The sequence below is a fragment of the Balaenoptera physalus genome, assembly GCF_965194825.1.
Source record: "Balaenoptera physalus genome assembly, chromosome: 5".
NCBI classification, from domain to species: domain Eukaryota; kingdom Metazoa; phylum Chordata; class Mammalia; order Artiodactyla; family Balaenopteridae; genus Balaenoptera; species Balaenoptera physalus.
In genome coordinates, this window is record NC_138884.1 from 28,718,618 (window position 1) to 28,739,355 (window position 20,738).

General features: G+C 37.3%; 1 protein-coding gene across 10 annotated transcripts in view; it reads right to left on the reverse strand.

Moving 5' to 3' along the window:
- Positions 1-1,059: 1,059 nt before the first annotated feature.
- INPP4B (inositol polyphosphate-4-phosphatase type II B) overlaps positions 1,060-20,738 on the reverse strand; it is a 750,879-nt gene continuing 731,200 nt past the window's right edge. For 7 of the 10 annotated variants that reach the window (XM_082463345.1, XM_082463343.1, XM_082463347.1 and 4 more), the window contains one exon: positions 6,674-8,063. In XM_082463345.1, coding sequence (XP_082319471.1) covers positions 7,889-8,063 — 175 coding nt within the window. In that variant the 3' untranslated portion in view covers positions 6,674-7,888. The other 3 variants (XM_082463351.1, XM_082463352.1, XM_082463350.1) reach the window with 3 other exon arrangements.

Consider the following 20,738-nt stretch of genomic DNA (forward strand, 5'->3'; position numbering starts at 1 on the left):
CCAAGTGTGCTTTCCTCTCTCATTTTACCTTTTAGGTAAAAGTTATTTAAAAATCTGTTCTTGGGTCACCCTTATTCATCAGGATCATTGAGAGAACAGAGAACTCAGTTTCCATTGTTATAGGGCGCCACAGAATCATGCCCATGCGGTGGCTACTTTGGCTTGACATGCTCCAACTACATCCATCCATCCTCTCGATTCCCCTCTCTGGAGAGATCAAATTATAGCTCTGGAACAAATTTTCTGAGTCCCTTGTACTCTGACTTTGTGTGCGTATGTCACTTACGACACTCAAGAAACTTTTGCATGGATGTTTAAGACAGAAGAGTACTCTTACCTCACTCAGGCTACTATACTGCTTAATGGCAGGCAGCATTTTGCTATAATTCACTATGCATTGTCTCCCCATGGGGTTACCTCCAGCATCGTTCCTGCTCAGATGTAGAAAGACACATTAGTATGAACATATACTGATGATGATGATGTTACAGAAGAGTTTCTTGCTGCAGGATCAGATATGTTCTTGAAATTCTCCAGAGGGCAAAACTTCTTTCTTTCTTTCCATGCAACCAAGAGCCTCATTTGGTTAATTTTTTTTTTTTTTTTTTTTTTGCTACAAGATCAAATTAAAACTCCTTGGGATTTACCTTCTACTATCAACTACTATAATGAATTATAATTGATCAGATCCAAAGAGCCAATAAGGAAAATTTATCTCATGTGCTCAAATGATTAATATAATCAGAATTACAAAGATTAGTGATTTGCCCAGAGTTGAAGCATTGACATCTGGTTCTTGCACCTTTTAAAATTATGGTCGATTTTGGTCCCACAGAATAGCAACCCTGAAAGATGCATTCTGCTAGTAAATATGAGACTAACCTACCATCAATGTAAAATTTGCACTGTAATTGTAGTTCATCGGAAAATTAGTCTATTCTCTTTGAGATATTGTTTAGGCTATCCTACTGTTATTGTAATTAATTTTTAGATATTGCTACATTGACAAAAATGAAAAAAATGTATAATTTGACATTTGAAATGAAAAAGACAGAAACATAAAAAATAAAAATCACATTTATTTAAACAAAAATATACACACAGTGTACAATGAATATGGTTTACACAGAACAATAAAACAAAATGATATTTCTTCGAATACCAATATAAAATGATCTAACCTATTTGTGCCTCATTTCCTGGGACTATACATTATTGGTTGATCTAGAATATACATTTAACATTAAAACAGATGCCAATGTTTCAGATAAGTACCGCAAGAATCTGAAAATCAGATATTAGGTTAAATAAAATAATAACATCTTCATATGAGTATATGTGTACAAAGGATTGCACATGTGCCATAAAATGGGAGTGTCTATACAGTTACAGACACGTGGAGTCTGCCTTTTAAAAGTTTGAAAGCTCTTTGAAATGGTTTTTAATATTGATAGTGATATAAACGCATCAGAAGAACTATATAGATAATATAGCAATTTTGCCAATATTTGAGTCAATATTGACTGCTAGTCAATAAAACCACACCAAGTCATCATTAAAGATGTACTGCTGAGTTGTGACCTAGTATGGCCTTGGAGTAATTTTGATGATTTTAGGAAGATTGTGAATGTATTCATAACGTGTGTGAAAGTGCAACATCTTAAAAGAATGGTTTATCAGGCAACATCACTTGTATTAGGTCTTCTCTCCTTTAATGTTCAGTCTCTCTGGGTACTTTACTTAACTGTGAGCCTTGTTTTCCTTTTTAAATTTAAAATTCTAAATATTCATGCAATCTATAAAAGTTCAAGCTCAGGAGAGCTGATGGCATGTACATTTTTCAAGTTAATATGACTTTACAGTTTTTTCCTACCTCCTTGTTACTAATAGACTGATATGATTTCTTTGACATCAGAAATGTTTTAGACTTCCTCTTACTTGCTTAGAAATAAAATTAAAAGTGATTAATGTACACTATGACTCAGAAAGGAAAAATCCAAATTTCCATACCTTATCTTTATACCTAATTGGCCTGCCATATTTTATCTACAACATTAACTGTATTTTTCTGTTCTTAAAGACAGTCTTTGCTAGAGATAGCATCTGTTTGGAAAGTTCTAACTTAAATCTTCCAAAGAAACAAAAGATCTAATACATCAGTACTTTGTTTATAAAGCAATGAAACATAAATATGGGGGGAAAAAAGCATAGCTCTTGCCAATTACAGCTGGGTTAAATGAATGTGAATTCACCTGAAATTGTCAATCCACTATACAACTCTCAGCAAATCATTCTCTTCAGCAGCACATAATTTGTGAAGCCTCCAGCTATTGGGGATGCCTTGTGTTCAATATGTTTGCTTCACTCTGCAACTGCTCAACAGTTTTTTCTCAGACCAGTTTCTTAAATGGTGATAAAAGTTAATTTACTTCCCAAAAGATTACAAAAGGTGCCCTGTATATTGAACTAAACCACTGATAGACCATCCTGTTTGGAAATCAAACACCTAAAACATCTGTGTGATTTAGTGTGCTGCCAGAGTTTAATTTGTTTAATCTAACAGTGTGGCTTTCAATGGAGCTATATTTATTAGAATCTGGGCATGGTAATATGTTACAGTTTTTTTCCTTTTAGCTAATGTTAAAATGATAAACTTAAAAATGGATACTGAAGCACATTTTTAGTGATACTCTAATGAGGCTAACATTTCCCTGAATTTAGCCTGAAGTTGTTACTACGTACACTAAAGCTGCATTGCTGAGGTTTCTCTTGCAGACCATCATAGAGAGAGGCTTTTTTAAAACACATCGTTATGATTAAATGATTTAATTATGAATAAAATATAAACATCAAATATTACTTATAGTCTAATAGGAGTCTTTAAAGAGGGTAAAAACCAAATCAAAATTGTAGCCATCTGAAGACGAGTGATTGCATTTTATATCATTTTAGTAATTTAATACTGCTTCCCATTATTGGTTATTTTCTGGAGAAAAAGTGATGGCGGCATTCAGTTACGTGCTGGTAATTGTTTGACAACTGGCTTTCCAGGAGTTAAAAGTATGGGTTGGTAGCATTTGGCAGTTTCTGTGGTGTAACTCCCACTGTGGTCAATTTCAAGCTACGGATGTGATGTTACTGAATGTGGGGTCCGGAAGAGAGACAGGCACAGTTAGCACGTTATAATATTGTGTTTCCACTGTACAGATACAATAGACATAAACAACCTCAAGAGCAGAGGTCAATAGTAAAATGTACTAAAACAATTAGGAATTGGTAAGTTTTGATTATTACCTTTGTTTTTTAATAAAATCTATTCAACTGTATTTTATAGTTTAATATTTAATGATGGCTGTGTTTTCACAACTGGCTTACAGAATTTAATGATCAGCTATCATAGGTCAGCATGAGCCACTTTCCAGCACACCACTGCTATCCTCCTCTAGGCACGTATCAAACTTGACATAGGAGGGGGTTTGATTTGCTTGGGAAGAAAAGCATGGCTCTACACAAATCTTTTTCTTCTCCACCGTCTTATTCTGTGCAAAATACTATACTTAGCTGAGAGGAAAAAAAAGGGAAGTATCCTTCATCCAGATGCTAGCTTTTAAGACTCCACAGTTCCTCAGAAGAAGAAGTGTTAGTCTTATAAAGTAAGGACTAGAGGTTAGTTACCTGGGCTCCTGCTCTAACTGGGCAGTTGGTCATTTCAGTGCAATTTGTAAGCAGGATCACATGGTTGCTCTGACTCACTGGGTTATTGGATTGACCAAACTATTTACATCCAAGGATTGTTTGGGAAGAGTGTAGACAAAACCCAAGGCAATATTTACAAGAAAGAAACAACCACACAAGAAATAAATGAATGGGTGCATCAAAAATGTGAGTCTGCTTCAATAAAATATTTCAAACTTTAACGTTCAGCTGTTTTGTAGAACATTTTCAGGCTCTGGATCTTTGGTCACTGGGTCAAACGTAATTAGGATTCCACCTTCCCTTGTTTTTAAATATGTTTTCTATAGGACTTTGTAAATAGCAAATACAGAATTTTTATCTACATTTGAGGATAGCAGAGGGCAAACATGTTTTTGAACCAAAAAAATTATCTTGTTTGGAAATGTTACTTTCTTGGTTCAGTTTCTGACTCAACGTGATCCTTTAAAATAGAATGATTGGTGCATCTTTTAAACGAAAATAAAGATAGAAAAGCAGGACTGAGCCTGTGTTTGTACAAAAGAGATTTTAAAACTTTTTGTTTAATATTTTTCCTTTGATTTAGAAAGCGTTAATAATTTAAGAAATAATGGAGAAGTTTTCCAAGGATACTTGGAATACCTCTCAGGAAAGAAGCAACATTGTTGTCAATACGAAACAAAAATTTTCTGGATGAAATCCACTTTTAGAAGTGTGCACAATTATAAGCTTCCAATAGGGAAATGCAGACGATTGTGCTAATAATAAATGAGAACTTACATGCATTTGTATTACAGTCAGCTCTACTCTTTTAGAACTTTTATATTAGTACTTAATAAAGAAAAAAGTCTTTGAAATGTCTTCCCAAAATAGAAAACCCTACTGTTGGCTTTCTAGTTAATATTTTTTTGCCATATTTGAGTCAAGAGGTTTCATTTTTAAAAATACAAACAAAACACTATTGTTTATAAGAATATTTACAAGATGATAAATCACTTAAGTTATCTTGGAACTCAGACTACCATTTGATATACTGAATGAGGCTTCATAGCTATTCAAGGAAACCTCTGTCATCCCAACCTCTGTACCTTAAATCCAGTGGGATAATGAAAATAATCACAAATGCTACCATTTTCAAATGAAATTGAACAATTCAAAGATTATATTTACTCAGTGAAATGAAGAATGAGGCATAAAGGAGAACACCGAGATAACCTGTCCATGAATAGATCCACGGTACACAGCATCTTTTTATGAAAAAGGTTGTAAATAGTTTGACACCTGCCTCAAGTATAATGCCCACAAGTCCTTAACTAAAATAAAAGATTGATAATTCTAGCATTAAAAGCCCCAAAGGGTTATCTAAAATGCAGTAATTTGAAAAACGAAATATGAGCCTAGAGATATGTTTGGAATTCTTATTTCAACAGGCATCTTCGTGGAGGAGCTATTACATCAGCTATGGAAAGCCCCTAAGATCATCCATTGAATGTGGTCACAGCTAAGAAGTGTCAGTGTAACAGGCCTCTGGCATTTCCAAGGGAGATTTATGCTCTGGATGGCATGCTCCTCTGATGAGAAAGGAAAAAGAATAGATTCTTAACATTTGGAGAAAAAAAAATCTCATTTGTTCAGACCCTTATACTCCAAGCTTCAATTCCAGCAATAAATGCCAATTTCTATTTAACTAACTAGCATTCTTCCCAAATTTTCATGTATATATTTAGTGTGGCAATTTAGAGAACAGACAAGCCACAAGCTAAGAAGGTAAGAAGAGATTGTAACCAGGGTTCTAAAATTATCTAGCTGGGTAATTGGGGGTATATCTTCCTTGTGCTTTAATTTAGCCATTTATAATGGTGTTATACATGATGATCTCTAAGGCAACTTCTGATTTGGAGTTTTGGAAAACTTTCAGTGTTATTTTACTAAGTAAGGGCAAATTTGAAATTCCGTTTAAGAGAAATAATTGTTTGGGTTTATCATTAGTTATGGTGGCCTATGTTTTAAAAGGTTTATTCACATATACTAATCTATGCTAGACAATGCATACTTACACAATCTACATTCTATACCAAGATGACTGCTAGAAAACACCTCAAAGGTATTTTACAGTCTTTCATGAACTTGACTACATAAAGTTCAGGCTGATGGGGCCATCGAACCTAAGTCAGAGTTTTGAGAAGATATTATGCTTTTGAAAAGTATTTTTACTGCTTTACTAACACTGTCCATCTACGTGTTTAGGAGGACCTGTCACACCTCCACTGGATGACAAAAGTCCTTACAAGCACACATAAACTGCTTCTGTAGTCAAAATCATGAGTTAACTCTCCCTAGTTTCAAGTAACTAGAAAAATATTTTTTAAAGCCCGCAAATGGGCTCTCAGGTTATTTGTGAGAAAGGCTATGGAATAATATCTCAAAGTCTCTCTTCCCTTTACACTCTATCATAGCTTTGGAGTGGAGAATGCCACTCTCTGAATCACCCCCAGGTCCCCTGTAGCGACCTAGGTTTTCTCAGAATGTCTTTCATTAAAATACCCCATGAATGAAATGTACACTTTCTGAGCTGATCTCAACCAGCGAGAATCAATACAAGCTTAGAACTAGAAACGCGATATGATTTAAGGTTTGTCTAATGGATTTCTTTCAGAGTCATAGGCTGATAACTAATTCAAGTAATTCCTAGATTTGGGCAAATATCCCTGATCACCTCCCTCCACAAATTCATGACAATGAAAACATAAAAAAGGTAGAGATTATCCAGCGGAAGCGTAGTTGTGTTCCTGTTTATTTACACGTTGGTAAACTTAGGTGTCAGCTTTTCCATAAGTCCCCTCTGGAGGTCTGTAGTACTTGGGGAAAGCCATCAGCTGTAGCATGTTGAAAGCATACTTCCTGCATTTGATATTCTTCAGTACATTTTCTATGCGGCACCCTTCTCTGGTGAAAGGGGAAAAAGGACAACTTCATGAAACACAGAATAAATAAATATGCTTTATTTGTCCAATGCAGAGTTGCAGCAACAGTCCAAGTAAAAATAACAAAGGTTCAACTCTACATTTTTTTTTTTCACAAATGATGATACATCTTACAAAATTAAATCCTAGGCCAGGCCCAATACCATTATTGCCCTCAGAAAAAAGATGAGTAGAGTCCCTTCGCTCTTAACATATATTTAAGGTTTAATAAACTCTTTAAATATAATTTGCTTCACAATACAGCTTCATTTTCATTTCATAAATATATCTGCCTTTTTATAACTTTTCCACAAATGAATTTCTCAGTCTCTTTAAAACACATGAACATCTACACATAGCCCTAAGGATGTAGGTTCTAGGAATAAGGCATTTAATTTATTAAGTCTGGCCATATAGATTTGTAAAGGAAAGTTTCATCTCTATTTGACTGCATTATTTTAGCTGTGCAACGAAGAGGAAAATGGCTTTCCAGACAGCCTGGTCCAAGTCTCAGCTTTATCAAGAGGAGCGCTTGTGTACAGACAGTACACAAGTCACAGGTGCTGAAAATGGGGCATCGAGACACAAATAAGACTTTGTTAAAAAGAATAGAAAAGTACTCTGAGAGCCAAATCAACCCAAACCATGGTTACAAACGGGTTCATTTAATTACAAAACATAAATAGCCATTCCCTCCAGAAAGTTACTTGACAGAAAAGGGTTAATTGCAGGAAAGAAATCACAGAACTAACAGGTTAAGATATCAAACAGAAGATTCTATCAGCTGATGGCGACAATGAGATCGGCACAGTGGAAATCAAGTCTGGAACCTCCCATATCTCTAGGACTTGTCTCAGGGTTTCAGGGTTTGTGCAAATTCAGCCTTAATTTCTTTAAATAAATTTAATGGGAAGAGGAAGAGGAGATGCAGAGCGCCAAGCTTTCAGGATTCTGTTCTTTTGTCTTATGCCAAAGACAGGAATTTAAAATTTCTTCTTGAGCTAGTTAACAGAGGGAAACACTTCTCCATGAACAAAAGAGCAAAATAATTCACTTAATGCATAGTACTTCTTTTTTTTTCAGATTTTAGGAAAAACAAATAAAACACTTACAATTCAAACATTTGTTTTTTTTTAAATTCTGTGACTCTGAAAATGTAGAAATTACAGCATTGTCCCCATAATTTAAAGTCCATTGTCAGTTGTAGAAAAGAAAGGAGTACAACATAAAGCTTATTGGTATTTGGCTAAAAGTAATGCAAGACTTAAAATAAGCCACACAACTAGCAGGTGTGAGCTGACAAGCAGCAAGGCGACGGGATAGAAGTGTCGAGAAGTTGGCTTGTTATCAGTTAGACAGCCTGTTTCAGGGTCATCAGATGCATTCAGTGCTCCCTGGGTTTGTCTGCTGTTAAACAGGGAGGGGGGGGTGAGGAGTTAGGGGAGAAAAGAAAATAGTATAGCGTTCACACAGTAAAGAAACTCAACCTTAAATATCCTGAAATACAACACATTATCTTCTTATATAATACAGCAGTTTCAGATGAAGATTTTATGCTAAATAGCCCCAAACGCATCCTGCATATTTTTTCTAACTGGGCTTTTGTGCAAAAGGGAAGAGAGAAATGCTAGGATGACATTCACATGGGTTGAATATGTATAGGCACAAGGAATAATCAGAGAAGCAAAACGGGGCCAACAGACAAGGCTACGTGAATAAAACTAAAATATGGATCAGCCCATAAAAATAATCTGATAAGTACATCTTTGGAAAATGAAATGAGAAACACAGTATGTAGTGAAGGAAACGGACGTGTCTGGCACATTTAAACACACTATTACTGTACCTATATAATGTATTTAAAGTTATAAAAATGATTTATGGAAATGGCTTGGTATTCAAAATGAATGAAACATCTGACATGTCATCCTTGGCAGCCATAAGACTAGTTTAACAAAACCTGACTCAGCACCCTTTCATCGGTTCAGCTCATAAATTATGTTGTCTCCTGCTCATCTTCCTAAAATGAAGCCAAATCTATCTCCTATGGACTCCAGATCTGAAAAGAGATCCACATTTACAGAGTACATGTTGAAAAAGAAAAGATTCTAAACTTCCAGGTTGTGTATTTTCTGTAAAAGTGAAAAATAAGCATTTGTAATTGGGCTTAAAGGCAGTTCCAATCATGGCACATCTGAAATACGCCATACTGATGTAAGTTGAAAATACAAATTCTTTTCTATGGTATAGTTCAGCAGTATTCAGAGTATTCAGAATTTCAGTCACTCTCAGTTGTCAAGGAGTTTTTGATCTCTGTCAGCTCCTCCGGGTTTTGAGGCAGAAAACCAGCTGTTGCTTGGTCTGTGAACAGGGCTGTATATGCAAAGGTACCTTCTACACAAGCCCCTTAGCATCCATGGCCCCCTTTCAACCAGTTGCAGCTTCTGAAAACCTCCTACACAGAGATTTTTGACCTGGTGTCGACCACATCCAGTGGCCACATGTGGACAAACAGCAGTCGTAATTATTTCAAACAGTGATCTTAGTTTAAAACACCAAATCAATCAACGCTGGGCTGGGCTCTGGTGCTTCCTTGTTGTTCGGTTAAGACCTAAGGACTATGGAGCCAGTGTCAAAGTGAAATAGAATATTATCTGGAAAATGAGTGGCTTATTGAGTGAAAGGGAGGGCTGCATAATTCCTATTGTCAGTTGTACTTGGTTACTTGTTTAACTTTCTACTTGCTCACTAGGTAGGAAACATGCAGTAGATTTTAAAGTATGGATACCTTTGAATGTGACTAGGAAAAGCTTCCTTGTCCAATATTATTTCTCTGATATCATCTTCACTAACACTGTCTCCTGTCCATTATTAAGATGAAGGTTATCTGTAGCAAATCTCAAGTTTGTTAAAACCTTGGTTCCTTTCCTTGTTAAGAGAGAAGTACAGAGTCTCCTATATCATCTATCTATCTATCTATCTATCTATCTATCATCTATCTATCTATCTATCTAATCTATCTATCATAATGTAAATATTACATTCTGATTACAAATTTAGGTTAAATATTAACCACAATCTATCAATAATAGTATAGAAATACTCTTTCTTTCCCAGTGGGACCACCTGTAGACAGGCTCTGGCTGAGGAACAGACAACTGGCCGACCAGTAAGTTGAAAGGATCTTGTAACCGTCCTTACTCCAAATACAGGGCACTCATTCATACCAGATGGCTTTTTTTCCCTACAACTGCCAGAGCGCATTTAATATTCTCCAAGTCTGCTTGTTGAATATGCCTTCCAAGTAAAAGTGCTACATTAAAAGATTCTTTTTTTTTTTTGAGGGGCAGTTTTATAATTGAATTAATCTCTGGAGATAGAATAATATATTAAAAATGCCTCTGACATAGTCATTCTATTATTCAGCTGAAATTTGAAAGCAACATAGCCTACAAGCCTGCCACAGCACATAGAGCTTGAGGCCCTGACTATGTCACCGAGTGGACACAGGTGCTCTTGGGGCTGCTTCCTTGCTTCCTGCTAAGAACAGCACAAATGGTTATTTCTTCAGGGCCACAGATGAATTTTTCAGCACTTTGCTAGTGTCAATGCAAAGGATGTACTAAGTAATGATATTAGTAATTTCCTCCCTGGGAGATTATGATAAATAACTAATTAGTGGCTGCCTTGCACGGTACCCCGATAATCCAAGGTCATTAGTTTTAGCCATCACTGACTGGTAGATCACCACGGAAGCAAATCACAATGTTGTCTCCACTGAAAATGTGACATGATCTGACATTTAAGGGCAGTTACTGAATCTGCAGGATAGAAAATGATTTATTTTTCCTTCAAAGACCTGTCAAAGCAATCACTTAAAATAGAAACAAGTAAAAGGAAATGTCTCACTCTTAAACACATCACTGCCTACACAAGGAGACATTTCCTTAAATAAAACCCAACATGCGTGACTTGATATTTGCTTATTTCCCCCTCTTTTCTGTCAGCAACTACTGCTGTATCCTAGATCACAAGTCCCCCACTATAGGTATCCTCTCAAATCATTCGGACCTTTAAAGATAAAAGTTAGAATCCTCCTATCTCCCCCTGCTGGGTAATTATTCATGAATAGTGTTGTTATTTAATAGTTTATTCCTTTAACCAATACAGCTCTTCAAGCTCCCCCAAAGGAAAATTACCAGTTATAACTGAATTGAAAAATCTTTCCTTCTGACGAGAAAGCTGATTTCCTTCCATGCTAAAACGAGACTGCTTCACGTTTCATTACATCCAAGTTCGGAGCTATAGGCATACCATCTTGAAATGCTGAGCCAAGATTTTAGGGCCAGTATCTTACAGAACTTTATTTGAGTCTACACTCATCTGGTAAATTGATCTTAATAGAGCATCATGTTTCAGGCTCTAGAATGTTGGATTGTGTCAGATTTTAAACTGGCAGATCTGTGTAAAAATGAATATAATGTAGGTCTTTATCAATAAGAGCTTTGAGAGTGGTACCTACATCATCAAATCAGAGATTCTTCAGATGTACAGTGACTTTAAAAAGTCTTCAAGTTGAATTACACATTTTATAGATGAGAAAACAAATTTAAAGGCCTTGCCTGGGCTTCTACAACAGCAAGTTGCAAAAAAGGATCCTGAATATGTAGTGTGCCTGGTTCACAGTTGGCTTAAATGATAAAAAATAAGAGAAGAATTTTTTGTTTTCAGTTTAGATCAAGGTCCAGTGTGAAATTTAATGACTCAAAATACTCTTAGATGTCAAATTATCTACCAAAACTTTCCAAAAATTTAATTTATAATTAGAATATTGAAAGTATATTTCCAGGACTTTTGAAAAAAAACTGTGCAGCTGTTTAAACAGAGGGGAGATTTTAATAAAAAGAATACCAAGGTTGGGATAATTTCCACTGGCTTAGAATCAAGATTAGCCTTGGTCGCTACTGAATCACCAGCAACATTTAAAATGATTTCTTCATTTCAACTGAATTTCAGAATCTAATTCAAAATACATTAGGTCAACCACAGGAAAAGCCCCTAAATTAAGAAATTACTTAGAAGACATAAGACTATGTCACTGCTTGGAATGTCCAGGTCATAGAGCGTTTCCAAGAATCATAGACAAGTTTGCTACAAAAGAAAGAGCAGTATTATGCAAAATCGCACTCAGAGGAAGGAGTCCTCCCCGTAGGGCACTGCATGCACTTCTGGACATGACAGTCTAAGGTGAGGGCTACTGTGAACTAAAGGATACCAGAGCATGGTCACCAGGAAGATGATAGTGGGCTTGGGAACCTGGCAAATCAGAAAAGACTGAAGGCTACGGGAATGAGAAGAAATCCATTGGCTTAGAGAACAGGAACATTTATAGTTAAGTGGTTGTTGATTTCAGATAGTCAAAGATTCAGTAGTTTAAAGTCTGGGCAACTTGCAAATCAATGGAAGTGTTTGAAGTAAAGAAACAGATCTCTCATGTATCATATCCAATCATGTGATAGCTGCTTTATAGATAGTATCTATTCATTTCTTACAAACAGTCCAACTGGTTAGAATTATTATCTCCACAGGCGAAAAAGGATTATAAAACCTGTGCAAGTTGCAGACAGGGAATTTTTATCTTTGCCTGTCAAATGGAAAAGCCATATTCCTTCTACTTTATGACTGTGATCCTTTGAGCACAGATTTCTCGCTACCTCTCAGAAACTGGCAGGTGTGATTTCTTGCTAGTTGCTAGATTAGATTAAGCAACTTCTAAAATTACTTTCATCTCTACCTTCCTGTGATTCTTTGATTCTGTTAAAACATAACTGCACACTCTAGAGATGCATATATTTTCTACTAATAGAATAGGTGACAGTTCAATAAGAAATAGGGTATGGGGCAAAAATCAAAGAAGGCAAAGCATGTTGACACTGTATTTAATCTCTAAAGTGGTTCTTGCTCATTCTTATCTATTTTCAGAATTAAAAAAAAAAAAAACGTGACATATTTAATTGTTTAATTCTCCCCGGTATCACTTTTTACATTCTTCTTCCAATTTCACTCTTTTAGTTTTACAAAGTGCCTGGAAAATAGGAATATCTTCTTGTCAGAAGAAGCAAGGCTCCAAGTAGTGACACTTTCAGATAATATTTAACATTGCTTTGAAAAGAAAGTGCAGATGCCCAGAAAAACAACTCAAGAAAAGATTGATGAAAGTGTTTTATAAAAAAACTTTAAAAAGGAAAAAAGAGAGAGAAAGAGAGAATGAATGAATTTGAAGTATAATTGCTTCCGTCAGACCATTTTCAGAGAATTGATTCCAGTTTTGATCTTTGAATTTTAACAAGGAGAATACTTGGATGAGGTCCAGAAAGAAATATCATAAATGATTAAAGGGCTAAAGAAAAATGCTTATGAGGAAGTGTTTAAGGTTAATTTTGTTTCGATAAAAGAAGGCTAAATGAAATGTGACTGCTATATTTAAATGTATGTAAGACAGTGGTAAAATAATTTTTGAGGTATTAAATTGTGTTTTGCTCTCTTATATTTTAGGCTGTAGCATCAAGCATGTGCCTCAGGGATTTTAGCAATGCTGAAAGCAAGCGCCGTCTGAACTAAATAGATTTGTTGTTCTTTAATCTTACAACAGAGAATATGAGGTGTCCATTGAGGGGGCAAAACGATCTTTGAGGGTTGAAAGAGAAAAGAGAGGGAAAGGGAGAAGGAAAGGGAGGGAGAGAGGGACAGAGAGGGAAAGGGGGAGAGAGAGAGAGAGAGAGAGAGAGAGAGAGGGAAACAGTGGGGAGAAGACAAAGGGACAAAAGTTGGTGCCCGGAGGGTGAATCCCTGTGCATTGTTCTGTGTCTGTGGCTTGGGTTGGGGGGGGAGTGGGGGGGGGGGTGGGGGGGTGGGGGGGCGGGGGGAGGGTCGCGGTATGGAGGGCCACAAGATGCATCTAGGGAGGCTCTCCCTAAGTCACTGGTCCACCTTGCGAAAGGTTCCCTTGTCTTGAGCTTGGTTTGGATATAAGGAGATGAAGGGGCTTAAAGATACCATAATGAATAGGAAATGGGCACATCCGCAGCGGATGACAGATACCGACAAGCCTTCCAGAAGTTTCAGTGCGAGGTAAGACCCGTGGCAAGAGGAAAGCTCAAAATATTAGAGACTGACTTTCCACCAGCCTGGTTGGATAGGAGCTGAAATGTGGAATGAAGTTTGTTTAAGGAAATTATTTTAAAAGTAAACAAAACCAAACCACATGCCTTAGTTCGTAAACAGGTAAATAGGGTGGTTCTACAAAGAAATAAGTACTTAGATGTGGATATATACCTATAACTCATTTTCTATTTCCCATGCAGTGTTATTCGCCTTTCTTTGTACAAGAGCTCCTACAGGATGACTTAGTTTTAATGGCTTCAAAATAACAGTCAGAGAGAAGAAACCAGATTAGTCACTAAAACATTCTGTAAATGTGTTTGTGGCTAAAGTACTTAAAAATATAAACAACCCTTGTCTCACTGCTGTAGTTTGGCACTCTCCTGGATTGGGGAGAACTTTTATACCCCAGTGAAGAGGAAAGTAACAAGCAAAAATATAAGACTTCTGATTCCATTCTTGATAAGTACCAGGCAGAGGATAATGAGGTAAATCCATCGAGAGCCAGATTTCCTGGTGGGGCTGTCCTGAGCTCCCAAATAAAAATAAAAGTCCATATATGCTCGTGTTATTATGAAAGTAGCTTGGGAAGGTAGCGGGTATCAGTAACAACAGACACCCATTTGGACACGTGTAACAGGAAAGAACATCAGCCCAGCTTCCCAACATCTATTTGATTAAGTTTCAATCTTCCCTTTTAAAGGGAGAATGTTAAGATCTACCCAATAGGATTATTGAGAGATAATGTAAAGGCACCTGCACCTACCACATTCCCAACAATAGATATAAGTAAATAGGTAAATAAAAAAATTCCCTCTCTAGCCCTCCTTTTGTTAAATCTCAGTTTTCGTGCAGACAAGGAGTATCTTGACGAGATGGGCAGCTGCTCAGTTCCAGCTCTTTCTCCTCTAGTTCTCTCTAATGCTGAAGTGCCCCCAGGATTTAGGATAGCACACTTTACCTTCCTGTACTAGATATACTGCCCTTAGGCAGTATATAAGTCAACCAGTCCCATGACTTAACTATCACTGTATGATGATGAATCTTAAATTTCTCTCTCTACTGTACACCTCTTCTCTGAATTACAGACACATATATTGCATCTTCACTTGGATGCCTAATAGACATTTTAAGGTATTGAAGCATGGCAGAATATGCCACCCCCAAATATGCCACATTGGCATGAGGATTATTTTGAGCTAAAGGCATTTGAAAAAACAGCAGGTGCAGGAAGAGTGCTCTGACCTCCCCTTTTCTTCCTGAAAGCAAGAGATAAAATTCCCACGTGGAAAGATGCCCTCTCTCTACCAGCAGGAAAGAAACATTCTTATCACCAGATATGGGGAGTCAATGCTGAGAGAATTCTATACAACAGACTTAGATGAAAGAATTCTTATCTTCCTTTAGCACCACACCCCGTGTCCCCATATATTTCAGTTATTTTTCCACAATTGCTTTTCTTTGTTCAACCTAGTATAAAAGTATTTAGGTTTTGACACTTCTTTGGGTCTTCATTTTCTGGTGACAATTGCCATGTATATGTAAAATGTGTATGCTATTCTCCCATTAATCTGTCTTAGGGCAGTTTAATTCTCAGGCCCAGCCAGAGACCCTAAGAGGGCAGAGGAAAAGTTTTACCTTCAGTCCAGTTTCAAGGTCACGTCTTAACTTGAGTCCGCCTCCTCTGTCACCATTCCACGTCAGCTCCTCCCTTCCTTCGCATCACAGGAAATGACACTCACCCACTCTCAGACATTCATGTTAAGCACCTCAGTTCTCCCTGATTCTTCTGCCCTCTTTACACCCCACAGCCAGCCAGCCAGCCAGCCAGCCAGCCAGCCAGCCATCCATCCATCCATCCATCCATCCATCCATCCATCCACCAATCGGACCACTTAGCAGCATCTCTACTGCTGCGACCTGCCTGTGACCCTCCGTCCTCTTGCTTGTACTAACAGAAGCCGTTTTCCTGCCTTCACCACTCTTACTCCTCTATTAAGTTTCAGTAAATCCTGATGTACCCATTTAGACAAATGGCAAAGCAACCAATGCACTCTTCTGGTCGTGTCCTGAAACCATTTCCCAAAGAGCTTTTACAGAATGAAAATCCAGCTGCATCTCAGTCTCCCATAGGGAGCCAGGCTTGCCAAAATAGCAGCGGTGCTTACCCATCTGCAAGGAGATGGAAATATTTTCAACTGCTCAGCACTGAGACGAAGCTCCTGAATCATAAAGAAGTTCAGCTATACCTTCTTTCGCCACAATCTCTTGGGTTTCTCAGGTTTTTCAATCCCCTCCCATCCCTGCCATTTCTATGGGATTCCAGTCATCAAGGTAAATCCTGCCAGCCTTTTTCAGTGGTGAACTCCTGTTTTGGGTTTTCCTTGTTGCATCTGAAATGGATGGAGTTGAGTACGGACCAGTATCAACATCACCACCGCAGTATCAGTATTATTACACATTCATTTCCACCCCATCTTGGAATTGGACACGCCAAAAGAATCAGTTTAGAGTTTTTGCCCCTGGAATTGTCATTATCTTCTCTAGGAGGATAGGGTCTCTCTCTTTCTCCCCCTTTCAACCTTTTCCCATTTCTATCCCCAGCTCTCCTTTTATTCCGACCATCCCAAGCAAATAGCACAATGCTACAATTTATTTTATCAACTTCTGGAAGTCAAGGCTTATGAAAATCGTTGTGAAAGAGAATAAAAGACATTCAAGAATCTTAGAGTGTAGTTTTTGGATACAACAAGTGCATGGCTTAAAAACAAGTTACGCAACTGTTACACAATGACAGACTATAAAATATAAAATCCACCAAGGAGGAAGAACCCCAAGGTGTAACTCAAAGTGCTTTTTACATATATTATCACTAATATCTGCTTCAGGGATTCAAAGATCAGGGAAGGCATCTTAGAGAAATAAACTTTTGTGATGGATGATGAAGGCCGAATAGAATTTCAATGGTTAGAAATTGGATGGGGTTGGGGGGATGTAAATAACATGGAAAGGCATGGAAACAGGAAAATGTCAGATGCACTTGGGAATGACCCACAGTCTGCTTTGGTTGTAATGGGGCAGCAGGAAATAGCAAAAGCAGGAATATTAAAATTAGGATACTTTCTATTTTTGTAGGTTATCTATTTTAGACATTTTCTAAAATAAACACATATTTTGTGATAAGAAATTCAACTACATTGTTTTAAAATGATACGGGGCTATGTGGCAAATGTTTGTGTCATCGGTAAAAACTTAGAATTCTCTAAATGTTGGGTGGACAAACACTGAGGATTCGTGAGCAGTGGAGGGGTGTGATTAGCTATGTACAGCGCCTAGCCACAGTGGGCAGGATGGCTTGAGCCAGGACTGAGGCAGGCATGGAATAAACCAGAGACATGGAGACCAATTAGGAGGCTATTAAAATAGTCAAGGCAAGGAATGATCAGAGCTTGAACTTGGAGTGCAGGAGAAGGGTGAGGAAGTTACAGGTTCTAAAACAGAAGTAATTTGAAAAGTAGACTATATATTAAGAGTTTAGGTAGGGGAAGATCAGGGAGAGAAAGTAAAAAAAATATATATGTTCAGGTTTTAGGAGGAAATGCATTCTGTTCAAATATGCTGTTTTTTAAAATTTTATTTTTATTTTTTATTGAATGAAAGGTTCTTTAAGTTCTATAGTGCTTTACAGTTTTCAAAAGCTTCACACATGATTTCATATAATTCTGTAATAACCTTTTTTTCCCTCTACCCCTATATTGCCCCTCCCTCCTTCCCTCTCCTGGCTAGTGTGTTCTCTATATCTGTGAATCTGCTGTGACTCTGTTTCTTTTTTGTTTTAATCACTAGTTGGTTGTATTTTTTAGATTCCACATATAAGTGATATCACACAGTATTTGTCTTCCTCTGTCTGACTTATTTCATGAAGCATAATGCCCTCCAAGACCATCCATGTTGTTGCAAATGGCAGAATTTCATACTGCTTTATGGTTGAGTAATATTCCATTGTGCGTATATGTATATATACGTAATACATATACACACACACCACATCTTCTTTATCTATTCATCTGTTGATGGACACTTAGGTTGCTTCCATGCCTTGGAAATTGTAAATAATGCTGCTTAAATATACTGTGTTTGATACAAGACTTTTAGTTAGACATTTATAATAAAAGGTAGGTCTAGACAGGATATATACCATAGTTCTATACCACACATTTGGAATTTTCCGGCAAAAAGTGGGCTAATTAGATGAAGTCACCCATGTAGAGAGTATATGATGAGCAGAGATGAGGGCTGAGGGTAAAACTCTGGGGAATGCCTGCATTTGTAAGGCCTCTAAGGAAGGAGCCAGGCAATAGACAGCAACATAAGAAAACAGGCACAGATTCAAAGAAAGAGGATGTAACCAATATGTCCGCTGGAGCACGGAGGTTGCAAAGTAACTAAAGGTCACTGGACTCCATAATTATGTGACTTGCAGCCTTTGACTTCCAGTAGAATCTTAGAAACAGAAATTAGTTTATAATCAACTGATAAATGAGCAGCAAAGAATGGGAGGCAGCATTTTATTCTATTTTAACTACTGTGTCCAGAGCCTTGATGGTGAAAGGAAGGAAGAAGAAAGACAGCACAGAGCCTCGAAGAGTCAAAAGGACTGATGAAACTGTTTTGGGATATGTGAGGTGACTATGCTTGGAGGGACAGAGGAAAGAGAATATGGGGAAGATTCAAGAAAATGGGATAGTTGCTCATCTCTTTGTTTTTCAGGAAAAAATAGATATTTATGGGTTGAGGACTAGCTACAAAATAGAGAGCTTTCAATGCTTATCAAAAAGTCCTTACTAAGTAGGAATCTGCAAATCAAAGCATTTCCTGACTCATCTGAACATGGAATGGAAGGTAAACATAACCTAATTAGAAGCTTCATCTCTTTCCCCTTTGTGACACAATCAGAACTTTTCACAATATATTATTAGTGCTTGAGTAAACAAATAAAGCCAAGATTGACTTTCTGATCACCTAACCATTCAGGCCACAATAACGAATGCCACAACTAGAACATCTACGCTTCTGGCAGTGTGGTTGGAGTAACATCTTTGCATACAGTTTTGAAGCCCAATGTCATGTAGGTCCCAAGAGTTTACACTTTACATTCACATACAAATTTCAGTGTATATTTCTCCTGAACTGATGCCTTTTCACATGGCTCTCTGGAATGAAGCTTTCCCATGATCATATAAACATAAAAATTAGAAGCATTTTATCAACACATATGACTATCAAATTGACTATACTAGTATGCATTGTTCTGCTTCCTTGTTAATTTCTAATACTGCTAATGACCTGTAATTATCCATCACTTGATTTTGTATCCAACATGTTATTTTCTGGTTATGGCCACTGGGAAAGTCTTACAACTGGCTTACCAGAACTTCAGTACCTCCCTGGAGCTAATACATGATATTAAAAGACATCCAGCTGTCTTCTACTGATACAGATGGCTGCTTCCTCTTGTTTTTCTGTTCAATTCTGGGTATTTCTTTTCCTTTTTAAAATCAGTTTGGTACTAATCTAAGTTATAAGCCATTGGCCATGGATCTTGATTAATTTCCCTTTGCAACCTATACCTCTCAAGCCCCTCTAAGGATATAGAGTACAACGCCATGAGAATAATATTTCCTAAGATATTTGTGATGAAATGAGTTGGGAAAATGCTGAGTTAAAAACTCAAACAGGACTCTTTCTTTACATATTGATCCAGGGGATATTTTTTGAGTACCAGCTTTGTGCCTTGAATAGTTTGAACTGACTACAATCTAAGAATAAAAAGAAAGAGGAAGGGGCAGTGATATAGAAAAAGTTGATGGATCTTGAAATGACAGAGGCCCCAAAATTCCTGGCTAAAGAACTTGAACATTACTCTCTACGTAGTGGGAGTCACATGACTGGAGTTGGACTTCAGGAAAAACTCTTTGGGAGGAATGTGTAAAATAGATTAGAAGGTGAGGGACCAGAGAAAAGAGCAATTCAGAGCCTACTGCAGTGGTCCAGGTAAAAAGTAATAAAGGTCTGGAGTAAAGCAAAATAAATACAAATGAATGAGAGACTATATATATGATAGATGGGGAGGTGGGGTGAATCAACATCTTGAACCTGCCCTATAAGAATGATAGACAGAGGTAGCAATTATAAATCCTAAGACCCAGGAGAGAGTATTTTATCTCAGATACGTTTTTTTCCTTCTCTGTTGTCTGCTTTTGTAACTACACTGATGCAGATAATCAAATTGAGTCTAACAGAGCCATTATTTCTGTCACTTGCAACCATTTTCTGCAATAATTCTTGAAATGGCTGTGCTGTTTGCCAAACAGATGGCTATCGGGGAGAGTACAAAATATCACTCCGAGCCAACCATAGTAATGGCTTTGAGTCAAATTTCTGATTAAAATAAAAAATGTGTCAGTAGTTTCATTCCAGTAGAACCAAAAGAATTCTAAGGGCACCACAATTTCCTTTTCCATCCATTTGGTTTGTGCTTTGTTCCACATCCGCCAGAAATCATATTCTGTATCGACTCTCTTCTGTTCAACTGAGTAAGACACAGAGACACAGAGCTTAGAAAAAAAGGGTCTTTTTTCCTACTTTCCTCTTGTTTAGGCTCCCTCTGAATTGCTTAAAGCCTTTCTTCAACTCAGATTGTTGCAGCTAGAAGGGAACCTTAGAGATCGCCTTGTCCAACCCGTTCATTTTTCAGATGAGGAAGCAGAGGCCTCCAGAGGAGGACCAGGAACTCATAAGTAGTCCACAGGGTGCAGAGCTGGGATTGTGTGCAGAACAATTAGATTAATGATATTCTTCAGTTCTCACACGATGAAACAGAACCTCCTCTCACGCCCCATCCCTAACAGAGAGGAAGGA